Source organism: Colletotrichum paranaense (genome assembly GCF_030867605.1).
Source record: "Colletotrichum paranaense strain IMI 384185 chromosome Unknown Scaffold_2.1, whole genome shotgun sequence".
NCBI lineage: Eukaryota > Fungi > Ascomycota > Sordariomycetes > Glomerellales > Glomerellaceae > Colletotrichum > Colletotrichum paranaense.
Genome location: NW_026848960.1, coordinates 4,278,375 through 4,302,693, shown reverse-complemented (window position 1 = coordinate 4,302,693; position 24,319 = coordinate 4,278,375). Strand labels below are relative to the sequence as shown.

The 24,319-nt window shown below is 51.9% G+C and overlaps 7 protein-coding genes across 7 annotated transcripts; 2 read left to right on the top strand and 5 right to left on the bottom strand.

The window, feature by feature from the left end:
- Positions 1 to 1,375: 1,375 nt before the first annotated feature.
- Positions 1,376 to 2,621, bottom strand: CPAR01_03357 (uncharacterized protein; the record flags this gene model as incomplete). The annotated part of the gene is made up of 4 exons (XM_060487644.1): positions 1,376 to 1,907; positions 1,963 to 2,046; positions 2,091 to 2,479; positions 2,532 to 2,621. 4 exons carry the CDS (start codon positions 2,619 to 2,621, stop codon positions 1,376 to 1,378), a joined length of 1,095 nt encoding a protein of 364 aa, XP_060354972.1.
- A 598-nt stretch (positions 2,622 to 3,219) lies between these two features.
- On the top strand, positions 3,220 to 5,223 carry CPAR01_03356 (pantothenate transporter; the record flags this gene model as incomplete). The annotated part of the gene is made up of 8 exons (XM_060487643.1): positions 3,220 to 3,389; positions 3,442 to 3,712; positions 3,778 to 4,009; positions 4,065 to 4,153; positions 4,205 to 4,445; positions 4,511 to 4,813; positions 4,888 to 5,008; positions 5,064 to 5,223. The coding sequence occupies 8 exons, from the start codon at positions 3,220 to 3,222 to the stop codon at positions 5,221 to 5,223; spliced, it is 1,587 nt and encodes a 528-aa protein (XP_060354971.1).
- A 302-nt stretch (positions 5,224 to 5,525) lies between these two features.
- On the bottom strand, positions 5,526 to 7,866 carry CPAR01_03355 (uncharacterized protein; the record flags this gene model as incomplete). The annotated part of the gene is made up of 7 exons (XM_060487642.1): positions 5,526 to 5,577; positions 5,649 to 5,768; positions 5,820 to 5,893; positions 6,148 to 6,506; positions 6,626 to 7,479; positions 7,560 to 7,653; positions 7,782 to 7,866. 7 exons carry the CDS (start codon positions 7,864 to 7,866, stop codon positions 5,526 to 5,528), a joined length of 1,638 nt encoding a protein of 545 aa, XP_060354970.1.
- A 1,440-nt stretch (positions 7,867 to 9,306) lies between these two features.
- On the top strand, positions 9,307 to 10,486 carry CPAR01_03354 (oxidoreductase; the record flags this gene model as incomplete). The annotated part of the gene is made up of 3 exons (XM_060487641.1): positions 9,307 to 9,630; positions 9,683 to 9,908; positions 9,969 to 10,486. The coding sequence occupies 3 exons, from the start codon at positions 9,307 to 9,309 to the stop codon at positions 10,484 to 10,486; spliced, it is 1,068 nt and encodes a 355-aa protein (XP_060354969.1).
- Positions 10,487 to 10,831: 345 nt separating this feature from the next.
- Positions 10,832 to 12,528, bottom strand: CPAR01_03353 (uncharacterized protein; the record flags this gene model as incomplete). The annotated part of the gene is made up of 7 exons (XM_060487640.1): positions 10,832 to 11,007; positions 11,080 to 11,179; positions 11,238 to 11,344; positions 11,404 to 11,835; positions 11,894 to 12,155; positions 12,226 to 12,358; positions 12,413 to 12,528. 7 exons carry the CDS (start codon positions 12,526 to 12,528, stop codon positions 10,832 to 10,834), a joined length of 1,326 nt encoding a protein of 441 aa, XP_060354968.1.
- Positions 12,529 to 15,668: 3,140 nt separating this feature from the next.
- Positions 15,669 to 17,600, bottom strand: CPAR01_03352 (GMC oxidoreductase; the record flags this gene model as incomplete). The annotated part of the gene is made up of 1 exon (XM_060487639.1): positions 15,669 to 17,600. The coding sequence occupies one exon, from the start codon at positions 17,598 to 17,600 to the stop codon at positions 15,669 to 15,671; it is 1,932 nt and encodes a 643-aa protein (XP_060354967.1).
- Positions 17,601 to 20,681: 3,081 nt separating this feature from the next.
- CPAR01_03351 (glycosyl hydrolase family 3 N terminal domain-containing protein) lies at positions 20,682 to 23,150 on the bottom strand (the record flags this gene model as incomplete). Its single annotated transcript, XM_060487638.1, has 4 exons — positions 20,682 to 21,394; positions 21,448 to 22,179; positions 22,233 to 22,958; positions 23,024 to 23,150. 4 exons carry the CDS (start codon positions 23,148 to 23,150, stop codon positions 20,682 to 20,684), a joined length of 2,298 nt encoding a protein of 765 aa, XP_060354966.1.
- Between the last annotated feature and the right edge of the window lie 1,169 nt (positions 23,151 to 24,319).

The window sequence follows — 24,319 nt, the reverse complement described above, 5'->3', positions numbered from 1 at the left end:
AGCGCTAGAACAGATCTATCAGCGTTCCGACACGCCACGTCGGAAATGGTGGCCGTGCAAAACATCTCGCGTACGTCTAGCTTGTCGTCTAGCGGCTTTTTACTTGCTGTTTCGCTACTGCCGATCGAACCAGTGGCTAAGCCTCTGAGGACAATCCTTGAAACAAACTGAGTTGCCCTCTGGCTTGAGTGGCATGAGTAATTCCATTAGGTCAGCGGCAGCAAACCTGACTTTGTTAAAAGGATGGTTTTTGCTGTCGGGATACCTCCGACCCATACCCCCTTGGCGAGGGAGATCGGCCCGGGGATGTGTGCCAGGTTATGACCCGGAAGTGCCGTGATGCAACACAGTCATGGCCTCTCAGACCCCTCTTTGCACATGTTAATCGAATGCCCAGTCGCATCAAGATGCCAAACGACAATATCCGTCACTTGTCAGATTGAAAGTTCGGTAGCTACAACTCTAATGCCATACACGAGGCACTACTGCGAGACACAAAACAGTGTGGCTATGAACAGGAACACGACGGCTTAAATCAACAGCCCAGGGGAACTGAGACAACCTTCACGTCCTTTTCTAGGGCGCCACAAGTGCAAACTTCTCCAGCATTTCAACGCCAGCCTCCTCTTTGACATTGGCAGCTACACACCCTAATTCAGGACGTTGTGAGCATATTTGTCCAGCGATTTTGCTTTCCTGTTCCGGCTTTGATTCAACATGTGAGACATTTACCTCAGACTCCTTATTATTGTTCTTGAAGGAAATCATAGGCTCGAAGGATCAAGTCAAAGGGCTGAATGGTCAATGGCACACTCGCTAGAGCGTCTTGGCTTCCGGCCGGTTCCTCGCTGCGGTATCCTCCCGACATGGGTTCGTCGGCAGATTCTTTGCCGTGCGCACAAGCCAGGAAACAAGACATCCAGACGGCTCTTGGGTGAGACCTGTGGATCTCCTGCTACCAGGATCCAGGTACACGGATGACGGACGGATGACGGGGCTGGTAATAGTTTGTTTGCAGGATGGGTCTGGAAGGGGTCCGGAAATGACCCCTTATGTGACAGACTGTGGACCAGATTTACATGCACGGTTGAATGGACAATCCAAGCGTCGTCTCCAGCATCTCACGGTTCTCATCCTGTCGCCTTGTTCAATCGGGAAGAGCAGGGACGATGTTGGGTGTCCCGTGGAAGCCCAGACAATGTGGAGGAAGGCCTGGTGAACTTTACACCTGCATGCAGCGGGAACTGCTGTTTCTTGGCAGGCTAGCACGCTCTAAGGATCTGCCGTTCCCTACAAACACGTAGCGGGGTTGAAACATTGGGATAGACGTCAATAGACGACAGAACTACCATGGCTATATGCGACAGGGCTATCACTAAGAGCTGTTGAGTTGATCGAAGTACGGCCTCTCCGCTTGCGGCGTGATCCTCAACATATGCCGCCTAGTTGTCCCCTCTTCGACCCTGAAGTCTCGCAGCGCAGAGTGCTGAGTGTTCCTGTTGTCGTAGACCACCACCGTGCCCGGCCTCCAATGAACCCGCAAGTGCCAGTCCTGACCTCTTTCGATATGGTCAAACAAGAATCCTAGTAAGGCGGCACTCTCTTCCTGCTTCATACCGACAATTCGTTTTGTGTACAGCCGATTGACGTAGAGAGAAAACTGCTTAGTGGCGGGATGGGTTCTCACGACTGGATGGATGGTTTCAATGGGTTCTCGGATGTATCGGTCGCGGTAGTCGTTCACCGAAGCTTGAGAGAAGCCGGAGTGAACAGCCTTCAAGCTGTGAAGCAACGTACGGCAAGTTTCTGAGAGAGCGTAGTAGGCTGCTGTGGTGGAGAGGTAAAGAGTATCCCCTCCAGATGCCGGAGTGCTCAGAGGCAAGAACGTTGTCGTACCCATCCCGTTGCTATATGCTGTCAGGTTCCAATTCGATGACGTGTGTTCATTGGCAACGGACTTACATCTCATAGCTCATGTCGCTGTGCCACTTCACGCTGGTGACATTGTCTTTGATCTCGTTATCTACAGCACCTGCTCTGCGTTGTCTGTCAATCGTCCATGTCTGCTTTCGTCGTCGCGATGGACTTACGTGAAGTCGCGGTACACAGGGAGTAGTTCTGGGTAGTCCTTGATCTGACCGCCCATCTGATGGACATGCAGTGAACCGAAATGTCTTCCGTAGGCTTTCTGCTTTTCGGGTCCAATGTCTGCGAAATCTTGGTCTCGGAAAATCACCACGCCACGCTCAGCTGCGAAGAGTGCCAGTTCATCAAGCTGGGCAGAGCTCAGTTGACTAAGTTGGATTCCACAGATTTCAGTACCGACCGCTGGGGTAACCTCTTCATAGCTGACCCCAGTTGCCCCTAGAAGATTCTTCTTGGTCGGATCGGCCCTCAAACCGACATCGTCATGGTGGAACTCTTCCAATGGAGGCTGAGTTCCGGGTACGAAATGTGGCAGGTAGCTTTCATATTTATACTAGAAGCATTCAGAATTTGCCCATTAATATTTCATGATGGTTCATACCTACGCTCTCCTTGTCGTAGTTGATAGACGTTTCCGCCCGAAGCTGAAACGTTCGGGGCTCTTCTGTGACCTTCGTGCTTACTTCTGTCGCCATTGTGGTGGAGTTTATTGGTAATTTGGTAGAAAACGCATTCTAAATGCCTTGATTACACCAGAGTTGTCCAGTCTGATATAGAAATGGCCGGATTCTTATTTCCGTGTTGGAGTTTGTACATGCTAGCACGCGATCTTGTTGTCCTTGTTGCGACATCATCCTTGGAAATTCGTCATGACATCTGTGCCCTCACATTGGTTGAAGGCACCGTATCATGTCTACATCTTATCTCTCGTGGCAATGCTGCCGACATCAGTATCATCAAATTTCCCTGCAAAGTATTCGGGCATACGGCAGTTCTCCTCTTTTCTGATTGCGAGATCCAAATGCATTGATTATTGCCGAAGACCCTGGGAAGCATGCACTTGCCGGCATACTTCATGCCTTTTGTATGGCTTGCATCGGACAGTTTCCGAAATTCTTGCCGCACTGAAGACATGGGATGCCTCAGAAGAGGATAGAGGATCATCATAATCAAAAACAATGGCGTGCTTTAAGTAGGAACGGGGTACGCTATAAGGATTGCACATGGCGAGGGATGAAGATTGCCTTCACACTTCAGTCAGCTTAGCAATTTGCTCGCTTACCATTAAGAAACATGACCAGTGACGGCAGAAAGCAAGATTTTGAGGTGTCTACAGACCCTGAGGCCCAACTCGCATCTAGCAAGGTTGGTAGATGGAGGGTTCTCTCAAACGTCTCACGAAAGGTCTGGGGTGATGACCCACGAGAGCGTAAATATGTTCGGAAGTTGGACACCTTCCTCTTGTGAGTCGGGCTCTTATTGACTTGATTTTGTTGCAACTGACCTTGAAAACAGCTCTTACGTACTTCTCGGGTATTTCATCAAGTACCTCGATCAGAATAACTACAGCAATGCGTTCGTCAGCGGCATGCAAGAAGAGCTTGATCTTTATGGCAATGAGAGAAACCTCCTAAACACATACTTTAACATTGGTATCATTTTGGGTACTATCCCAGCCCAGATGATCCAGTTAAAATATGTACGTCCGTCGATTTGGATACCGGCGTGTGAACTCGGGTGGTCTGCCTTGACAATGATCATGGCGAGTGCCAAGAATGTGGAGACGGTATGTTCAGTCTCTGTCGCTCGCAAAGACTAGAAAGTAGAACATTCCTGACCAAGAATCGTTAGCTTTACGCTTTGCGATTTTTCATAGGACTTCTCGAGTCATGTTCCTTCCCAGGTTTCGCTAGCATACTGGGTAGTTGGTACGGCAAGTCTCAACTCGCCAAGCGTATGGCTTTGTTTGAGCAGACAGCTGCGATTGCTGGTATGTTCAGTGGATACCTCCAGGCAGGGCTTTACACTGGCATGAATGGGACAGCTGGGCTGTCTGGCTGGAGGTGGCTCTTCATCATGGATGGTCAGTCATCGGCACAACTCCGAGGCAATGTGGAGCTGGTGTTGATCATTCATAGGAGTCATCTCGATACCGATCGCTTTGTATGGATTCTTTGCGCTTCCTGACTTACCACACAACACCAGGGCTTTCTACCTCCAAAAAGAAGTAAGGGGCCATCTCCTGTATGAAGTTAGTGGAGATCGACGTATAATGCAGGCTGACCATGATCAACAGGACCGTGAATATGGCATGGAGCGCATCAAAGCTATGGGTCGCAAACCACCATCGAAGCTAACTCTGAAGGCCATTAAGGAGATATACACTTCATGGCAGCTTTGGGCTTTCATACTTCCGTACCTGATGGTGGCTGAAGCTGGGTCCGGTACCGGATATTTCAACCTCTTTCTTAAGTCGGAGGGTTATAGCGTCGTCAAGACGAACATCCTCCCGACGATAGGTTTGTCTAACAATTACTGCGATTAGCTTCGGCATAAAGAGTGCTGAGACCTTATGTATTTCCAGGAAACGCCATACAGATAGTCGCAGCGTTTGCTATGGGCTGGCTTTCAGATGCCACGGGTAGTCGAGTACTGACGGTAATGTTCGTACAGGCAATGGTGCTTGTGTCGAACATCATCCTGTCAATATGGAACGTTCCTAAGGCGGCCTTGTTTGCGGCCTTCTACTTGAGCTATACCGGCGGTGCGGCTCAGCCAATTGTCATCAGCTATGGGCACGAGATCACGCAATCCAATGCAAATCTCCGACAACTGCTGGTCGCTACGGGCAATATTTTTACCTACACCTTCAGTGCTTGGATGCCCGGTAAGTCTTATATCATGCGGGGTGCTTTTTATCTTGTAAGTTTTAATGTTCGGAATGCTAATGAAGTGCTTAAGTTGTGCTATTTCCGACATATGACGCCCCCAAGTACAAATATGGTTACCAGATACTAATTCTCTTCGGCGGGCTGGCCGTTGCGGGCATATATCTGCTTGACTTTCTGTACAAACGGGACTTGTTAGTTCGAAATCTTGGAAATGAAACCATAGGAGAAGCATTAACGTTCAAGTAGGAAACGCAACCCACAGCTTTATGAGGTCGAGCAGCAATCCGATAACGATCATCCCACGTCAGAGAGACGTCGTGACGATAGTTTGAGGCCCAGTCGGAATGATTTTGAGAGCCGATACGGAACCGTCGGACGCGTAGAGACATCACTCCGGGCGAAGTAAATCGAAAACCGCTCATCGGACTAGTCAGGATCTTCCAATTTTAGTGATGATCTAGACAAAGAATGGGAGAATTGGCAATGAACTGTGCGCTACCTATGGACGTAGGCATCTAGTTGGTCTGGATGGCAAGTCCAAGAATGCATGCCGGTGAACATTTACCAAACCGCAAAGAAAGTGGCCATGAGCGTTCGACGTAGAAATCACGGCTGGGGAAACTTTTGATAAAAGGTAGAAAACTTCAAGTTATCTACAACTTGGTATACAAGCTTGGGGGCATGTCATAGAAAAGTTCCATAAGCGAGCTATATACTCATGTCTTCCGGCCAGTTCCATGACTTCTTCAAGTGCGCTAGTCTACCTCAAGATGTCAGCTCCCTACTCTAGGTTCCAAGGCGAAAACTGGCAAAGAAGACGGGCCAACTTACATCAATGATACATCCCAGCTAAAGTCATCTGCAGTATTTGATAACAACTCATGGAGTACATCTTGCTCTTCCCGTATGGTGAAACGGTCGCCCGCCAAGACTATTGCCATGCAGGCCGATCTGTTGATGAGTGAGTGATTATTCAGAAATCCCGAGAGCTCATCAACCTACATATGAGCCGGATTACATGGGCTGATCGAGTCTGCCATGCCGGCAAGAATTTTCACGTCGGTAAAGATCTCATTCTACAGCATATACGTAAGCAAATAAAAACAAAAAAAAAAAAAAACAGAGAGAAAGAAAGTACGGCTCCCAGGCAATGAAGACTTGCATTGATCGACCGAGCTGCTTGCTTGGATACTTTAGCCAAGAGTTGAGCATCAGGATTATGTATCGTTAAGAGAATACGGTTGATGTGATAGAACAGAAGCCCCATTACGACAGAATCGTTCAATAGGAATATCTCTGGAAAGAGGCTACCACGTAATGGGGCTTTTACCAAGACCGGCGTGAACGACTCTGGAACTGACCTCATCCACTTCGCAGCGTAAGATACCAGCTGGTCATAGGTCTCGCGGGACTTGTTTTCCCCATAGCAGTAGTTGAGTACGTCGACGGTGTGGAGGCACATCCGCCATGCCCAGATATCGTCGTCCGCTGGTCGGAGGGAGCGATCGAAGTCAACATGCTCTATTTCGAGGTCAAGCTTTTCGTTTCGCATGACGGACCGGAAGATTTCGATGCGTATCCAGGCCCACATTGCTGCCTCCAGGAGAGTGCCATGCTCGGGAGTCTTGATGTGCGTGGAAAGGAACCTCCATATCGGGGTTACAGGTGTCTTTTGACACAACGGTGTGACTATTATGAAAGTCAGCGAGACTGAGTGCATGGCATGATGTCACAAATGCTTTGCCAGGTTCTCGAGTTCCATGCAGCCAGGCAATGAAGCCATAGCCTTAGGCAGTGGGAGGACGCACTATAAATATTCTCATAAAGCCTGAGCAGAACGGCGGCAGCAATATGTGCCTCATCGACCTCGGGAACAGCGTCGTCCAAGGCAGGCTGTAGAAGCTCCATAGTCATCTCAAAGTATCGTTCTGCAGGCTTATCAAAGAAGTTTAGGCTATCGCCCTCATCCTTCGACTTTGCCGACACAGCTAAGACAGCATTGAGCAGCACGGGACTGAGAGCAGCATGCTGCAGAAGAAGAACTGAGATCCGATTGTGTGGGTCGCCATAGTCGAAGGAGGCCGCGATGAACTCCCTGAAGTGGCGAACTAAATCTGCCTCACGACGGTCTTCTAACGGAAAGTTGGCGGAACTGAAGGATCGACGCGGCTCGGGCAAGCTAGGGTCGTCGCAGTAGCTCCCGCTACCAATTTCGCTGATGGCGCTTCGAGGCACTGGTGAGAAGGACCGCGGCGCATCGTCTGACTCCAAGTGGCCTGACGATGGGCTTCGGAAGGCAGGATGAGGGTGTAGGGCGGGTAACTTCGTCAAGGGGTACGGCTGGCCTTTCTCGATGGGTAAAGGACTCTGGCCAGTTTCGTTGGCAGCGGCGTCCGAGTTTCGGCTTGGACGATTGGTCGATGACGGCTTAATGAATTCATCTTGTCTTTTCTTGGTCCGTCGCGGTGGTGGTGCTGGTGGACTCGGGGGATAATCTTCGATCGAGATGAAGTCTTCGTCGTCGGAGTCGAATCCATCGTTGTGGAGGCTGTTTATATCGGCGGTCTCGTCGATGAAGCGTATCCTCTTCCCCGCCACCCGGCACCACTTTTGCGTATCTGAGAACTCATATTGGGGCTCCCCTCGATTACCATCTGTGTCACTGTAGGTTGGAAGCAGTCAGATGCGTGCCTTTGGGCTAGGGGGACAACTAATAAGAGAGAATAGGGATAAGCAATTCACCTTGGCACGGTAATGTGTCTGAACTTGAGCTTGGTACCGCGGACACAAGCCCTGCCTTTCCGAACACACTGCCCGCAAGGGGCTCCTTTATCGCCTATATGAATAAGTCAGCTATTGGAACGGAATGCCGTCAATACTCCCACTGTTGAAGGGGGGCGTATCCACCCCCGCACTTACATTTGATATGTCTGGGGAAGGCAATACAAAATCAGGTTAGTGAACTGTCCGGGGCCACGCGGTAGATCGATCCGTTCTCGGTCTCGGGCTGGGAGCGAGGGGTTCTGCGGCAGAGGGAAATGGCAGCCATCCCCGCGGGTTCCGCAAACCTATCCGAGAGGCCGGGGCATTGGCTACCCTTCCTACCAAAGTAAAGAGGGAATGATTTACAGATGAATGACAGCTTGAGTAAATGGTCTCGAGTAACATACCTTGAGCGACAGCTTTCGCAGCCCGGCCTCCTTACGGTTCCCGGAGTGGGCATTTGAGGCAAGAAAATAGCGACTGTCTCTCACTTGCACTGCAAGGCGGTTATTTCTCTTGGGCGGCGGCAAACGGCTCAGGTGGGACGACAGAAGGTGAGCAACATGTTTGTGGGGGAAAGGCGAACAAGAACTGGCGGCTGGTATGGGATGTGGCCAATGTACACACCATTGTAACTCGGACGAGTGACTGGGGCCTTTCGCGCGGTTTTTTCCAAGTCTGTCGAACTAAGGAGGGATTTCCGTGCGGGGATAATAATTGGAGACGTGCGGTAAGAACGCCGAATGTCGCCGATGGCGCGTCAAAGTCATCATGGCCAGATGTTACAATGATAGTCTCGTGCATACTGCATGCCGGTAGGCGTCTGGTATTCAATTTGGGTTTGAGCTTATGTAGTCTATTGGGGTTGATAGACAATCACAATTGAGTTCATAGCAATTCGCGAAGAAGGCGCAATCAAAACCGTAAGCTAAATTTATAAAAGAAATCATGGGTATCCTCATCTAATCTTGTTATTTCCGCCTTACGGGGAGCCTCAAACCCCAACGAAGCTTTAACACCATATCTTTTTGCGAGTAAACTACCTTACGCTGGCTTCTGCTGGGAATCGGTACCTGCTTGAGTTGATCATGATCTCATAACTGTCTGGGGTAATGGGAATTCAAAAAGTCTCCGGATTTCTGGACCCAAGTCTAACGACAAACCGTCGCGGAAAGCATTGCTTTATTCGACTAAAAGAGTAAAACTTGAGCGAAACCCCCAAAAGATGATCCACTGACTCGGCCTCTGTCCCGGACCCACTTCCCCGCGCTCGGGATCGCCACGGCGCGCGCGAATTTTGCCTCGTTGGTCGTGAAGGGTAAGGCTTTCCGTTGGCTGACAATTGCTCAGACGAATTGGGGGTCATGATTGGTCTGTTCAGCCAACCTTTCTCGATGTTGTTTGCAACAGCTTCAGCCTCTAGCCATGGCATCTTGCGCTATCAGTTTCCCGAATGCCGCAGAACACCGGGAGGAAGGAAGTTCCAACCGTATTCAGTATCATCGTGAGTATGTCTCGTTCGCATAATCACTGTAGATGCTCCATATTCGTGCATGCCAGCGCCTTGGTCGCCTATATAAGATGAGGAGCTCGTGCCTGGTCTGCCAGATGATTCCAGCATGCCAGTCTTGTCTCTTCATCCATCTTGTTGACTCACCTGCATTCATACCCCTTCAAAGGCGCTTGAGTAAACTTTCTTGTCTATCCACGAATCACATGCACAAAAATGGTCCAGAAACTCAGAATCGCGGCGTCTGGCCTTGGCCGTATGGGCAAGCGTCATGCCATCAACTTCCTGCACCGCACCCCCCGCGCGCAGCTCGTTGCCGCCTTCACACCGGATGAGAATGAGCTTGTTTGGGCACGACAGGAGCTGGAGCCTCACGGAGTCACTCTCTATACCGACTACGACGAGATGCTCACTCACGAGGGCCTCCAAGCCGTCGTCATTGCCACCGTTACCAAGGTGCATGCCGACCAGGCTATCAAGGCCATCAACAAGGATCTTCACGTTCTGTGCGAGAAGCCCATCTCTCTCGACCTCGCCAAGGTCAGTAGCTTCCAACCATCAATCTTGCAGACTCATTGCTTATACTCCGCAGTCCATGGAGGTCGTCACTGCTGCCCAGCACAAGCCTCATCTCAAGGTCATGTGCGGCTTCTCCCGCCGATTCGACTCATCATACAGGGACGCCTTTGAGAAGATTGAGACGGGCTTGATCGGCAGACCTTCCGTTATCAGATCTCAAACATGCGACAAGCATGATCCCAGTGGCTTCTTTGTCAAGTATGCGGCCCTGAACGGCGGTTGTTTCGTTGACATGAGTGGTTAGTATCTCTCCCGACTATCCAAAAGTGATTGGCTGCCTATACTAATAAACACTACAGTCCATGACATTGACCTGTCATTATGGTTCTTTGGCGAGGACTCCCAAGTCAAGTCAGTGTCAGCATCCGGCATTACAGCTGTTTCTCCTGAGCTGAAGGAGCACGGCGACTGCGATAATGCCGTCGGCATTGTTGAGTTCTGGGGCGGCAAGATCGCCTACTTCTACAACTCGCGTATGATGGCGCACGGACAAGAGGATACCACAGAGCTCATCGGCACCGGCGGCAAGCTCACAGTCAATGGAAACCCCCAAGCCAACTTTGTCAACTACTACGGGCCCCAGGGTATCACAAGGGAAGTCCCCGCTCACTACTACGGTCGGTTCGAGTATGCCTTCGTCCAGGAGGCAAACGAATTCACTGCCGCTGCACTGGACAACACCAAGTTGCCTCTCAAGTTGACCAACGCTGTCAAGGCTGTCCAGATTGGGTCTTACCTGCAAGAGGCACTGGAGTCAGGCAAGAAGTTGTACTTTGACGAGATTGGCCGGCGCCTTGAGAAGCAGGCGAAGTTGTAGACGATGTTATAGGGGACAGATAGAAAGTTCTCCCTTGCTTAATGAAATAGAAAGTATTTATTTAGTTGCTGTCTACTGAAGATTCTGTACCAGTCTGCTAACTCCCGTTTAACTGCTTTATACAAACGGGCACGTAGATTCATACGCACAAACTTCGGCATTAAGGTCAACTAAGAGCTAGGATATGATTTATAGATTATGATTCCTTGGCAGGAAGCAGATATAGCCCGCAGGCTGCATTGACTCTGCCGACACCTAACGTCTGTCCTAGATATTGGCTAAAAGCTTCTTCTCCGCGGAAAAACGTGATAGAGACAAGCAAGGCCGAGGAGACTTTCGGTTTTATCACTTCCGAGCCTCTGCAAAAAGATGCCCAAAGGCACTGTTGCAACTATCTTGTGACCACTGAGAGTTCAGTTGCTCCTCCAAGTCTTTCGTGCGCCATCCAGTCCGTTGATGTAGTTTGTCGAGTAAATCTAGGCTTTCGCGTTGCTCTTTGGGGTCCGTGAGATATATGCCACCTGTAAATGCGAACACGGACGCACTAGTCAGTCATATGCTCATTCAATACAGGATCAGGCAGGGGCGCTTACAGGCTCTCAATGCATGGGCAGCTGTAAAACTGGCATTGACTACCAGCGGGTTGCTGATCGCGAGACCTAGAAGGAGACGGAAGTTATCCAGAACTGCTTGCTGAGCGGTGTCAGTCTGATGGTACGTTGATGCCAAAGGCTTGGAACTGCCGACTCACCTCTGACTCCCTTCTCCGCCTAAAGGTATCAAGACTCGGTTTGCTTAGATATGGGTTGAAAATGTGCAAGATCATGCGTGCAAGACTGTAATGTTGATATCCCACCACTAAACATGTTGTTAGCTTCCACAAGGAAAGAAGGCGAACTTTCGATATTTAGTCTCACCATGAGCAGGATGCGTCATCCATACCGTTGGAAAAGCAGACCCGTTGGCACTGGTATCATGCGGCGGGTCTACCCAGAGAGGATCCGCATGCCAAGGGTTAGAGACGAGCCAGTTTCCGAGCTCCTGGTTGAGTTTATTCCATCGATCGAGGTCTCTGACCATGGTGGGTTGGAAGGCGTAGGCGCAGGCCTGGGCGCACAAAAAGACGGCACGGTTGGCAAGGCACTCGGGATCGGAAACGACGAACGAGCTAGAACCTTTGTAGCTGTCCAAGTTGATGCTCAGAGGCTGGGATTTGACCAAGGCGACCCAATAGTCCTGGCGCAATACGATCCAACTCGCTGCTTCTCCCAGTCCACCTTTACTCGCGAGGCTGAACATGGAGTTGAGAAGTTTGGAACTGCCGGATAAATGAACGCCAAAGTCGGTATCTTCAAAAAGAAAGTCAATTTTCAAAAGACAATCGCAACCAAAGTTGGCAACTCTCACCAGTCATTTCTTCGTATTGTCTCAAGATTACGATCGCCGCCAGAACTTCTTCGTTCAGGGCCTCTGTAGAGCTACCCAGGATCGGTATCAAGATTTGCAAGGCGTGGCTGTAGTAGGTAGAAGGTTTGGAGTCATCGGTTCCTTTGATGGAGCAGAGGCTTCGAGATGCCAATGCTATGATCGCGTATGCAAGCAGGGGTGAATGACATGCTCTTTTGGGCACTTCTGTTCCGAAATGTCGACGTTTATCGCTCACATCTACCTGTACGATTCTCAACATTAGCTCTCGATCACTATGTCTGAGTCCATGTACTTTCAAGACGATCACTTACCCATGTAGAGAGATCATGAATGTAGTGCATGAACAATCTCGCTTTTTCCATGTCTTCGAATGGTCTTCCGACGCCATGTTGACTCAACGACGGGGAAATTGAGATGGATTGGAAAGAGTCATCCTGGCTGTCTCTGTATCACTGCGTCAACAAAAGCTTGAAACATAACGCAACGCGTCAGACTTACTTTGCGACTATATCTTCATCTAGGCCTCTTTGGCCAGCCCGCCTCGCAACGCTGATGTCTAGGAGCGACGGCAGAGGGCTCTTCCATATCTCGCCAGCCAAATCATGCTCAGACATCCCTCAACATGCCCGCGATGCTGTCTTGAGGCAAGTTGATGTCGTCGTGATCGAGCCGAGATGAACCAAAGTCATCAAGCTGTACATACTCAGACAGGCGTCCGGACCAGGGATTGTTACAATAGGCCTCGTGGTTACGGATACACGTACGGCTATTCGTAGAGATGTGGACTTCGCGTAGGAAAATGTACGCGGAGTTTGGCGGATTACATTTCCTCTTTCGGGCTAGGATGTGGCGGTGCGGAGAGGGAAAGATTACCCTCTTGGATCTTTTCGCATGTTCTCAAGGAGCTACCCGCAGGCCGAAGGCCCAATGATAATAACCCCGCTTTTCATGGAGCCGACACGGAGTAGTCCGCGACCTCGGGCGTCACTTCAGCCTCGTTATTTTTGAAGCTGAAAATATCACTAAAGTTCAAGATCCTGTATAATCTCAAACGTTATTATGTTATTTCTGAAGAATACCCAATAAGATCGATCAGTAGAACTCTTTTTTTAATTGCCGGTGATTCAGGCGTTTATCAGTTGAGTCATTCACTCACAAATTAAGCATATTCTGGTCCAAGGCGTGCAGTATCAACGCACGAGATGGCTGTCATCTCATTGCGCTCAGACTTCGGCTAACATGTGAAACTCGATTATGCAGCTTTAACTTCTGGATCACTATGTAGATCATTGGCTCTCCACTAAACCTACAGATGTACTCGAACCCTAGGTTCGCGATTTGACTAGGGTACTAATTTCATCATCATTGGCGTCTCTGAAGATGGCATGCATCAAGCTATTGGGGCCTTTTCGATTAGCACTTTACCGGTATAATGACGTACTGCTAAGGCTCATGTAGTTACTATAATGCAATTGCTACGAAACAGGGCGGCGAAGGTAAATATGCAGCATCGGTGGGTTACAGGGATAAACAGACTGGACACTTGTGGCTTGCAACATTCTGGATTCGATGTGTATCCCACCGCTTATACTGTAGTGGTCAGTCTCGGCATCTTAATGACATTGATGTATATCTTTGCAGACTCCAATAGCCCACCTAGTACGAGTCGGAGTAGTAGCACGAGATGCTGTAACAAGGTACTTACTGGGATGACGTGCAGAAGTGTAGAAGAACTCGGACCGAAGTATCGCGATGGAATTACTAATACTGTAAAGCCACAGAGCGCCACGGAGATGGCCGGTGGTCACGTTATGGAACTTCCTGTCAAACTGAAGAGCAAATGGCAAACCAACTTCAATGAATGGTGGATTATCGGCAACTGGACCGATCCGCGACCCACGCCCGATCCTATATCTGTAAATAACAAGGTGCCGGGCGCTGCCAAGGTTCATGGCACGCTCGCCAAGCCAACTTTGAGATGAATCTAGCCGAAGTAGCCAATTGCTTTAGAGTTGCCCGACCGGCAGGTCGGCCGGCAAGTCAAACCTCGGCGTTAGGAGAAGTCGCTCACAAAATATCATCACGGACTTATGTGTGCATGATCTTGGAAGCGATCTTTACGCAGTGACACAAGTTTATTGAGACATCTCATTGCAAGAAGCCGAATGTAAGATACGTGTACGAAGGAGAACACTCGGCATCCTGCACAGGATTCGGAGGGGAGATGCTGCCTAGGCGATTTTCCACCCATCGCTAAGATCCGCGGGTCTGTTTTGTGAAGTCATTCGTTGGGAGCGTCTAGAGAATCTGGCATTTAGCCGCCAGGCCGATGATTTTCAGCATCGGTAAGAAAGGATGAGCTCCAGTCACTAATTGACGATTATTATGAGACCATGGGCTTGACTTATCTGTTGCGCGGAAAGGTTGCAGAACGTGGATTGACTTTGGGAGTAACACTCGGCGTGGCGCCGTACATGCGTTTCAGCGGGCCTGGTGACTTGGGAAAGACAGACTCCGACCCCATACCCATATGCGATTCCAGCGTGAACTCAGTTAGCCTTGTCACTGGGATCGGAGTAATACGGTCCTGGAAGCAAGTGATAGCTTTGGTGAACGCGGACAGCCAGTCTGTCTTCTCCGATGACTTAGCGAGCGAGTTTTCAGAGGTCTTTCCCGTAGGCTCTAGGCTCATCCTCTTGAGTGGGCCTCCCAAACTGAAACCAGCCATGGCATATTTGATTGACGGGCCTCAAGAGGATATGTCCATGAATGACCCCACCCCTCATCTGTGGCAAAGCTTAGGTGGGGCCGTCGGACGAGGAGATATTGTTCTCGCATTCATGGATGAATAGATTTAGCGGATGTGAGGAGGAGACTTATTCAAGATCAAAATGGCGGAAAATGCGAATGAGCATTTCCTAAATCCGAAGAGCTCGAGTAAATAATCTGGCCTCTGGCAGAGTAAACTACCTGAAGCCGTTGCGGTCCCGAATCAGGCAGACGAGAGGCGCCATTGAAGTCAAGGCCACTACCACTGAAGAGCGTGGTAAGATCCCTAAAATTGTATCAGGTAAACTTAGCTATACCATCAAAATTTCCTGCGGAAGCGCAGCCTCCGAATGCACACTGATTCCTTCAGGAAGGTTATCATGCTCATCTTCGCTAGAAGCCGATATTGAAAACCGCCCGGGCTCATCTAGGGCTTTCAGATACGCGTCTATCACGTGAACTGGCGGCGCGACGGGCAAGGCGTGATGCCACTGAACTCCCACCACTCTCGGTTTGACAGACACTTCAGATCCGTATTCGGCAACTTGAATAGCCGTATTACATAGAAGAGCTGAACCTCTGGATTAACACTCTCCATAATAACCAGGGTAATTGCTGAGTTGAGATCTCGTGAAGTCGATGCTTCATGAAGCCGTCGACGGGCCTACCTCACACTCCGACCCTCGTATCCCATCGTGTACGACCATAAGCTACACGTACATGATGACAGCACCTATAGCCTCCATTAAGCCTACAATTCTTACCCTCTACAAGATGACCTTTTGAAGTCGCAATTATAAGCATGATATAGAAGAACATTGCCGACAATGGACGACTAGAAATAATCACTTTCACGGAACCTGCGTCTTAGGATAAGGTAAGTAGCGATATTAATCATATGAAGCGCATTGCTGCTACCTGAGACACAAAAGCACGCTGATATCAACAAAAAGCCTCCCAGACCCGTTTCCCGCCTCCTCGTCGTCTACTGATTCTGGCTCAAGATCACATCGGCAGCCTTCTCACCGACCATGTACGTAGACACGGCAGTAAACGTGCCAGGAATCCTCGGGTACACCGACGCGTCAACAACTCTCAAGCCATTAACCCCCCGTACCCTGAAGCTGGAGTCGAGCACAGCCATCGGATCATTATCGGCGCCGATAGGGCACGTCGACGAAGCATGGTGACCCCACGCCGTATCCTTGATATACTGCTTCACAGCGTCGTCACCCTGGACGCCTGCGCCAGGCAGCTCCTCCTTGATGGGCACCAATTGCCGCTTGAACGCGTCGCGGGTAAGCTTCACGGTCTCCGTCATGGCCTGTAAATCAGCCTCGGCGTTGCCGGAGCCGGTATCAAAGTAGTTGTAGAGAATATCCGGCACGTCGAGCGGGTCAGCCGTGCGCAGCGTCACCGAGCCGGCCGTGTTGCGCGGGTGTGACTTGAGAATCGCCCAGGTGAACCAGTCGTGCTCAATGGTCGCGTTGACGCTGTAGCCGGGGAAGTAGCCCCTAAAGTTGACGGGTCCGCCGAACGCGAACACGTCCCACTCGTTACGCTCGGTGGTGCTGCTCTTGTAGAACATTGTCGCCGCAAAGCCCGAGGACTCGTAGATGCCGCGGTCGCCGAGGATAGGGGTGTTCCAGCGCGCAAGGCACGGGTCGGATTGCCCGTTGAAGCCGAAGGTGCAACCATTAAGAGCGCTAAAGTCGGCGGGCGTGCGACCCTGGACGGCGATTTCGTAGTGGTCTTGCAGGTTCGTGCCGACGCCGGGGAGGTCTTTAACGATGGGGATGTTGAACTTGCGCAGCTCGGCGGCCGGGCCGATACCACTAAGCTTAAGGATCTGCGGGGAGTTGTAGGCGCCGCCGGCAATGATGACCTCGCGGGAGGCGGTTGCTGTGCCGCGGGTGCCGGCGCCGGCATTGCGGGAGCGGGGGCTTGCGCGGTACAGGTATTTTCCGTCGAGGAACTCTACACCGGTAGCCTTAGGCGGAGAGGAGTTGTCGAAGAGGACTTTGGTGACGTGACAGCTAGTGCGGACGTCGAGGGGGTATCGCTTCGCGCCGGTGATAGTCTTTGCGTCACGGACGGCGACGATGAACTCGCGGGAACCGACACGGTGGGCGTCGTTGGAGGAGATGGGAATCTGGTAAAAGCCAGGCGTCGTGTCGCGGCTGGCGGCCACGTTGTTACCGTCGCCAGCGAGCAGGGTGGCGATGTTGAAGACTAAATTTGTCTCGTTTCCGAGGGCGAATGCGCCTCCGGTGACAAGGCTCAAGAGCTGAGGGTCGAGAAGGGCCAGGTTGAGAGGGGCAGTCTCGGTGCTGTACCAGCCATTGTATCCATGGCCAGGAACACCGGGGAGAAGGTAGCGGTTGTTTTCCATCCGGATGAAATAGTTTCGCATGTTGTCTGCTGACCAGGACGAATCACCGGTGAGGCTGGCGATGTAGTCAAAGTCGGAGCGGTGAGGGTAGACAGCAATGAGTGCATTATGGGCGGTGCAGCCTCCGAGGGTGCCAGAGCGAGGGTACAGAGTTCCCTTCATCTTGGAGCCGGAGGGCGGGTTGAGGCCGGTGTACTCGCCGCCACCTGGTGTCTCGTATGTGGTCTTGAAGTCGCGAGCTTGCCTTGCTTCGTCGGCATAGTGGCGGACGAAGAAGTCCCATGCCATGGCGTCGTCTTCGGTGGACTTTGCTTGGTAGGCTGGGACGGTGTAGTTCTCGTTGGCTCCCTGGTCATCGCCGGCTTCGATGAGAAGGGTTTTGCGGCCGGCGAGGGCGAGACGGGCAGCCAAGACTCCGCCGCCGGCGCCGGAACCGACGACGATGAACTCATAGCCGGTCAGGTCGACAGCAGCGACGAGACTTGTGGAAGCGGCGAGGAGGCCGAAGAGATTTGTTAACCTCATGGCGACGTCTATTGTGAAAAGCGGCTTGACTGGAGTTGTAGGTTGAGTCAGACATGGGAAATCCAGAAGACGATGATAAACTTGGGGATAATACACACCTTGAGAGATTCGTCGACGCCGAGGTATCCGTAATTACTTGCAGATCTTGATACCCATCCCACGAGGGATCGCCAGCTCTTATAAGCCACGATCGACGAGAAACATTTAGGCGCATATGGTGATGATCTCTTTGGGGAGGCAGCTAGTGGGCAATTAATCTCCAGGGACTCGGCATGACGAAGAATGCCACCTTGATCCATGTCCGCGCCGCTGCGCTTAGAATTAGTCTATAGCCCGGACACTGTTCCGGGCCTTCTCGGCGCGGGGTCACTGGCTCGGTCCGCCAAGACATTGCTGGCGCCTCCCTTTCGTGCTTGATCGAGTCAAGCTTTTGAGTTGTCTTTTTGGGAAAGACAAAGGAAAGTGACGACATTGTCGATATTTGCGAATTCCAAACCAGATCAAGGGGCTTTAAGAAGCGGCGAAGGTTTATCAAGGGATACGAGAACCTCAACTATCAGACCAGGCACGAAGGGTTGGTAGGATATTGAGTTAATTTCTCCTGAACCTAAGGAGCCAGTGAGAGGAGAAAGCTGATAGGGGAAATATCAAAATTGGTCCATCTGGAAGAAGAATATCGGATCGAGAAGTTGTCGATGTTGGGTTACTTCGGGGCTGCGCTCGTGTTGAGCAACACAGATCATCTGATGCAGAATTAGTAGTCACTTAGCCGGGCCATTCCTTGCACAGTCCTCATCTCAACTTTTGGATCCCTGTCGTCCGAATGCTCGCAGGCTACGCAAAACGAATTGCGGTTGCTGTTTTGCCCCCTTGGACTAGGTAAAATTTACAGTTCACTAGACCGCGCGGGATGGCCCTTCGCCGGACAGGGTATCCCATGCTTTCAACGCCAGCAATTCAACGACCTCGAGGACGACATCAGACGTGCGGAGCGGCGTTCGCAGGCGGCTTCACTTTTCGGAAGTGGCTGCGATGACGATCATTGTCGCATACAGCAGTGCTCTAGCAATCTGCCGAGACTGTTAGCACACCTCTTTCAGTGATGGCGGTTCGCTAGTCTTTTGCTAGTGCTTGCCTCACCCTCCGCCGCGAGCGCTGCAATGCAACACTGAATCTTGAATTGGCGGGTCTTCCCCGCACTGCACTCACTGCAGTTCTGTACTCCGTAGTCTGCTCTGCGGGTTTGGTTGATCTCGGCCGTGAATGTGCTCCGTCGAGAGGAGGGGTGGTTCGGGATCTCATGCAAGACTGAGACTGCGAGGTGATGAGTTACGCGCGAAGTGATGGAAGCTACCGAGGTAAGTTGTGAGACTGACAGCGGGCGGGCGACTCAACATGACGGAGATGGCGTAGGAGTAATTCTTGAGCCGGTGGGAGGCTAAGCGGCTCATTTTCCGCAAGTCAATTCGGGCGATAATGAAGTTGGGGCCAGATTGTGATTTTGGATTTGTTGTTGAGCAGCAACTGTCGTCGAGGATATGTCAACCGGCCCTTCTCTATCGCATCTTGCGTCAATGCCCATCAGAGCGTCTGCCGTTCAAGGAGAAAGCATGCTGAGGTTGGAGATATCGTCACCACTGTCAAGGCGAGTGAAGGGTAGCATTCGAGGTCATGTCAGGGCGTCAACATATCCTCCTTGTTTCTTGCTTCTTCCCGTGTCCCTCCCTTTCAAGCGTCCCATACCTAGCGGACATGGAATACCCCGAGACCCCAACGGACTCGAAAAGACGACAAGGATGGGAAGAATCGCTGCAGCGAAGTTTGCGAATAATTTGCTGTTCACGTGCGAAAGCAATGAATCGCTCCTCGAAAGATCGACAGTCCTTGCTCGTTGACGTGGTACCCATAGAGTTCGGACAAAGATCGACCGGCTCCCCAGTCCCAGCCACGTTGTTGCGACCTCGCACATTCGCACTGACTTGCCAGCCTCGGATCTCTTCACCGTTGCCAGTCAACCGGATTCAATGTCGGGCAATTGAAGTAATATGTTGCGAGGTCCTCGCATTATTCAACATCACCAGTCTGCGCTGCCCCTTCAAGACGACATGGTTGCCGAATCAAGCTAGAGGTAAGTTAGAGCGATGGGGAGGGTTCGTGGAGCGGAGTCGTGAATAAGCTTAATACGCCGAAGCCCAAGTCGTGCAGCACAAGTGCATTTTTTTTCGCCGCCGGCTGTGCTGTTGACTCGGGAAGACGTGATGTTTTGGCTACGATGTTTGGCTGGTAGGGGGAACAAACCTTTCGGGGAGTTCGTTGGCTCGTTGGAGCCGGAAGGAAGGAGATGGGAGCTCTTTTGATACGGCTCTCTGATTGGCCGCTAGGCAGTCCGCGGTGTCCCGTGGCTGGGACCCACCCGACGGAGCTCTGACCAGACAACTCACCCTCCAAGTACAAGCTGAGGCGCGCATGTTTCAACAACCAGCATCTGTAGTGTAGTGGTTATCATCCTTGCCTTCCATTCTTCGGATCAGCAAGGGACCCGGTTTCGATTACCGGCGGATGCATCACGCTGGTTAACTTTTTGCATTTTCCGTGAATGATCTTAGGCCCCTCCCATTTTTGATTCTTTTCAACGTAGTTTCCTTCATTTTGTTTTGGAATCTCTCAGAAAGGTGTGCAATCGCACGGTTGGTGGTGTCCAGTTGGGCGCGCAGGTGTAGACTTCAAATGAAGCGTTTCGGGGAAGACCTGCGATTCCGTGACTCCGACCAGGCACTTTGGGGAATGATGAATGGTATGTATGCACGAAGTCTAATATCTCCCCTCTAATTCTCAGTGAACGTCTTCAACAGGTGCAATGTACAATTATTTCAAAAAGCTCTTATTGTCTTGAAGAGAGGGATGGACTTGGATTTCTCGTTCCTGGCAGTGTATGTATTTGAACGTAACATGCGGCCACATTGATTATCATCCTCATCATCATCATCATTACAACTACCTCGAGCTACATTCCTGCCTCAGACGATGATAGCATTAAAGTAACCCCCCCCCCCCCCAATATTTCATCCACCCTCCCTCCACTCAAATAGTAAAAGTCCCATTCACCCTCAAATCCCGACTACTAGCCCCAACCCAAACCCCATACTCACCCTCACTCAACCGCCACTGCTGTGCACTCACATCCCAAAAGCTCAAGTCCCGCCTCGTTAGCGCAAACTCCACCGTCGCGCTTCCGCCCGCCTCGACATACACCCTCTCGAAGCCCCTCAACTGCTTCGCGGGCGTGCCCTCTACGGGAATACCAACATACAGCTGCGCGACCTCATGGCCGCCCACGCCGCCCGTATTCTGGACCGTCACGCTCACGGAGACGACTTCCTCCCAGAGGGCCGGGTGTCCGCCCTGAACAATCGCGACGCTCGGATCCGGGATACCGGCGCTCACGCCCGACGCGGGACTCGCGGAGAGGGAAGAGTAGCCAAAGGTAGTATACGATAGCCCGAAGCCGAATTCGTACCGGGGCGAGATCCCGTCGCGGTCAAAGGCGCGGTAATCGATGAACAGACCCTCCGTAAAATCGTCCTGCGGGAACGGGCCCGCTTCGACAGTCGAGTTGAGGAGGTTACCGTAGTCTGACTCGGCGCGGGCGACGGTGTAAGGGAGTCTGCCGCTGGGGTTGACGTCGCCGTAGAGGATGTCGACGAGGGAGTTGCCCGATTCCTGGCCGGGTAAGCCGGCAAAGAGGATTGCTGTCACGTTGGGATGGTCTGCCCAGGCTTCGACAACGCGGGTTCCTGTAGGAACTTCGGTTAGCGGTGGCTATGCTAGATAGTAGCATAAGACTTACCGGCAGAGTGCAACACGACAATCGTGTTGGAGCAGTTGGCTGCGACGTTGTTGACCAAGTTATCGCTAAACTCGTCCGTCAGGCTTGGTCGGTCGTATCCCTCTGAGGCCCACGCGTTGATAAAGACCAGACATGCCTCCGAGTTGACGTAGTTGGGCTGCGGGTTCTCAGAGTAGAAATCCCACTTAACCACTCCGCCGTCCGCGATAACACGGTCCTGGATGGCCTGGAAAGGAGTAATGACATACGGCGGCGTCGTCGTTCCGGAGCCGCCACCAGAAAGCAACGTCCCGTTGAAGGTATCCGCCAGTACAGTACCCCATGACGGGCCATAACTCGTGCTGCCCCACGGCGTGGGAGGCAAGCTAGCATCGTAACCGTACACCGTCAAGAACTTGGGGTTCTTGAACGGCAACGTGCCATTGACGTTCTTCACCAGCACGGTACCGGCGGCGCCGATCTCGCGAATGATCGCCTTGTGCCCGTTCTGCACGTCGACGGGCGCGTGCTTCTGGAGGTTCGAGTAGGCTCCGACGGTTGGGTAGTCGTCGCTGTCCTGGCCGATGTAGTACCACGCCGCAAGGATTCTTGTCGTCATGTCCTCGACGCGTTCACGGGTGACACTGCCGTTGTTGACTGCCTCGACGAGGGATGCGCCCCAGAAGGCTTCGTTTGGCATGACCAGGTCGAGACCTGCGTTTGCGGTTGCTACGCCGGCGTGTTGTGCGCCCCCTGTGGTAATTGTAAGCAGCGGCCATGGAGACCAGAAAGGAAGAGAAACTTACAGTCGCTGACAACGAACCCTTCAAACCCGAGCTCAGTCTTGAGGACTCCATTGAGCAACTTGGAGTTTTGGCATCCATACGAGTTGTTGGCGCGATTGTAAGAACACATGACCGACGCAGCGCCCTCCTTCAACGCATCCATGAACGGGAAAACATAAAGCTCATGCAACGTCCTATCATCAACATTGGAAGATCCGGCCTCGCCTTCTTCAACACTCGGGTTCCGGCGGTACTCCTGCTCGTTGAGAATCCAGTGCTTCGGGCACGCAATGGTTCCAGCATCCTGCATTCCCTTGGTAATACCACCGACGCCAACAGATGACAGGTACGGATCATTACTCAGACCCTCCCAGTTTCTGCCGCCGCGCGCAATACGACCCAGGGGTCCGCCGACGGGTCCAAGGCCGACATTGATACCCTTACCGCGGAACTCGGCGCCCAGGGCCTCGCCGTAGGCATACGAGAGGTTCTTGTCCCATGTCGCACCGAGGTGGATGCCGGAGGGGAACGCCGAGACAAATTCCTGCGCGCGAACGCCATCGGGGCCGTCTTGGAGGCAGATGGGCTCGATGCCGAGACGAGGAACGGAGCCTGTGTTGCCGGTGCAGAGGCCATCCCAGCCATGGGTGAAGTTTGCGAGTTCCTCGACGGTCATCTGAGCGGCGAGGGACTTTGCGCGCTGGTACGCTGTGGCCCATTTCTCATTGGTCGTTCCGTTTCCCACGGCTATTTGGTTCTTGGTTAGGTTCATGTCACGGTATGCTCAGGTTAAGAGAGAAATCAGTACTGACGCGTGGGGTAGACGGCTGGACTTTGGCCATAGTAAGGATCTGTATCATTGGTATAGCTATCTTGAGCAGCGCAGAGCGTGAGGCCAGCAAGGGCCGTCGCCAACGTCGAAATTAAGTTGTTGACCATGTTGAGGACCCAATTGAAGAGCACAGCTTGAGCTTGCAAACTCTTTGCTCCATGGTCCCCGTACGCAGGAAATCCAACCACTTAAGAACTTCCCCTCTTGTCGTGCCTTTTCCCGCGTCATCTGTCCAACTTCTCCTCGGACTGAGATGAGTCGACGGCCGACATCTAGTCCCCGGCACCGCTGCGCAGTACTGTGCACGCCGTCGGCCCTTCTCCCTAGTCGACGGTGTTCCCATGATCACATTCAACTTTTCGCCGCAGCCAGATCCACCTCCACTCGGAATCCGTCTTCCAGGAGTCAAAAGGCACAATGATGATCTCATCAACGATGCGACGCCGGCCACTTGGGCAAGCTTTTTACGGTGGTAGTCTGTGAGGAAACCCCATGTCTCCCCAAGTCGGGTAAAACTCCATGTCGGTCCACGTTGTTGGTGCCATTTCTCAACGGTGCGGGGGACAAAGGTGTGGATGGCCGTTGGTGGCTAGTTTGCCTAGTTTTTGGTAGTCCCATCGCAGGTTCAACCAGCTAAGGATGCGAAGCCAGGCTACGAGTAGTTCGTCTGGAGATATTCCATGCAGCCTGGAGGCTCTTCGGCGGTATTTTCTTCGGCGCGCGGGGAAATCGTGGGGAATGGAGAATGGAGAATGGAACGACCGGGGTTGTTTTAGATGGCAGGTATTATAGGTAGCAATACCGGAGAGTATTCCCATGTCACCTCCGCATCTCCAGCGCGATGCGATGCCGGCATGTGGGAGAATGCGGGGAACGTCGTAAGATTGGGACTGGTCGAATTCCACTTCTGGACTGGTTGGAGTCTTGGGACGGAAAGCTCTTCGGCAATGAAGTTGGTCAACTCGTGTCCGAAGTCGGTTTTTAAGTATCAATTCACACAATACTCCTCCATCATCGTCGATGAACGCGGTGGGGTGGCAGCCATCGGGAAAACACCGGTTGTGAGAACGTCTGACTCACGAAGAGCGTGCGAGCAAGACGTATAAGCGAGCCGGTTCGATTGGCTCTTCGTCCTTGCTGGCCTATTTCAGATGGAGACGATTGTGATCCTCTGTTGGTTCGTCCGAGTGGCGTGGTGTATGAATTCTGGAGTGATATCTCCCGGGTCATGCCTGTCGGTACTATGCCATGGATTACCACCGATGACGGGAGAGCG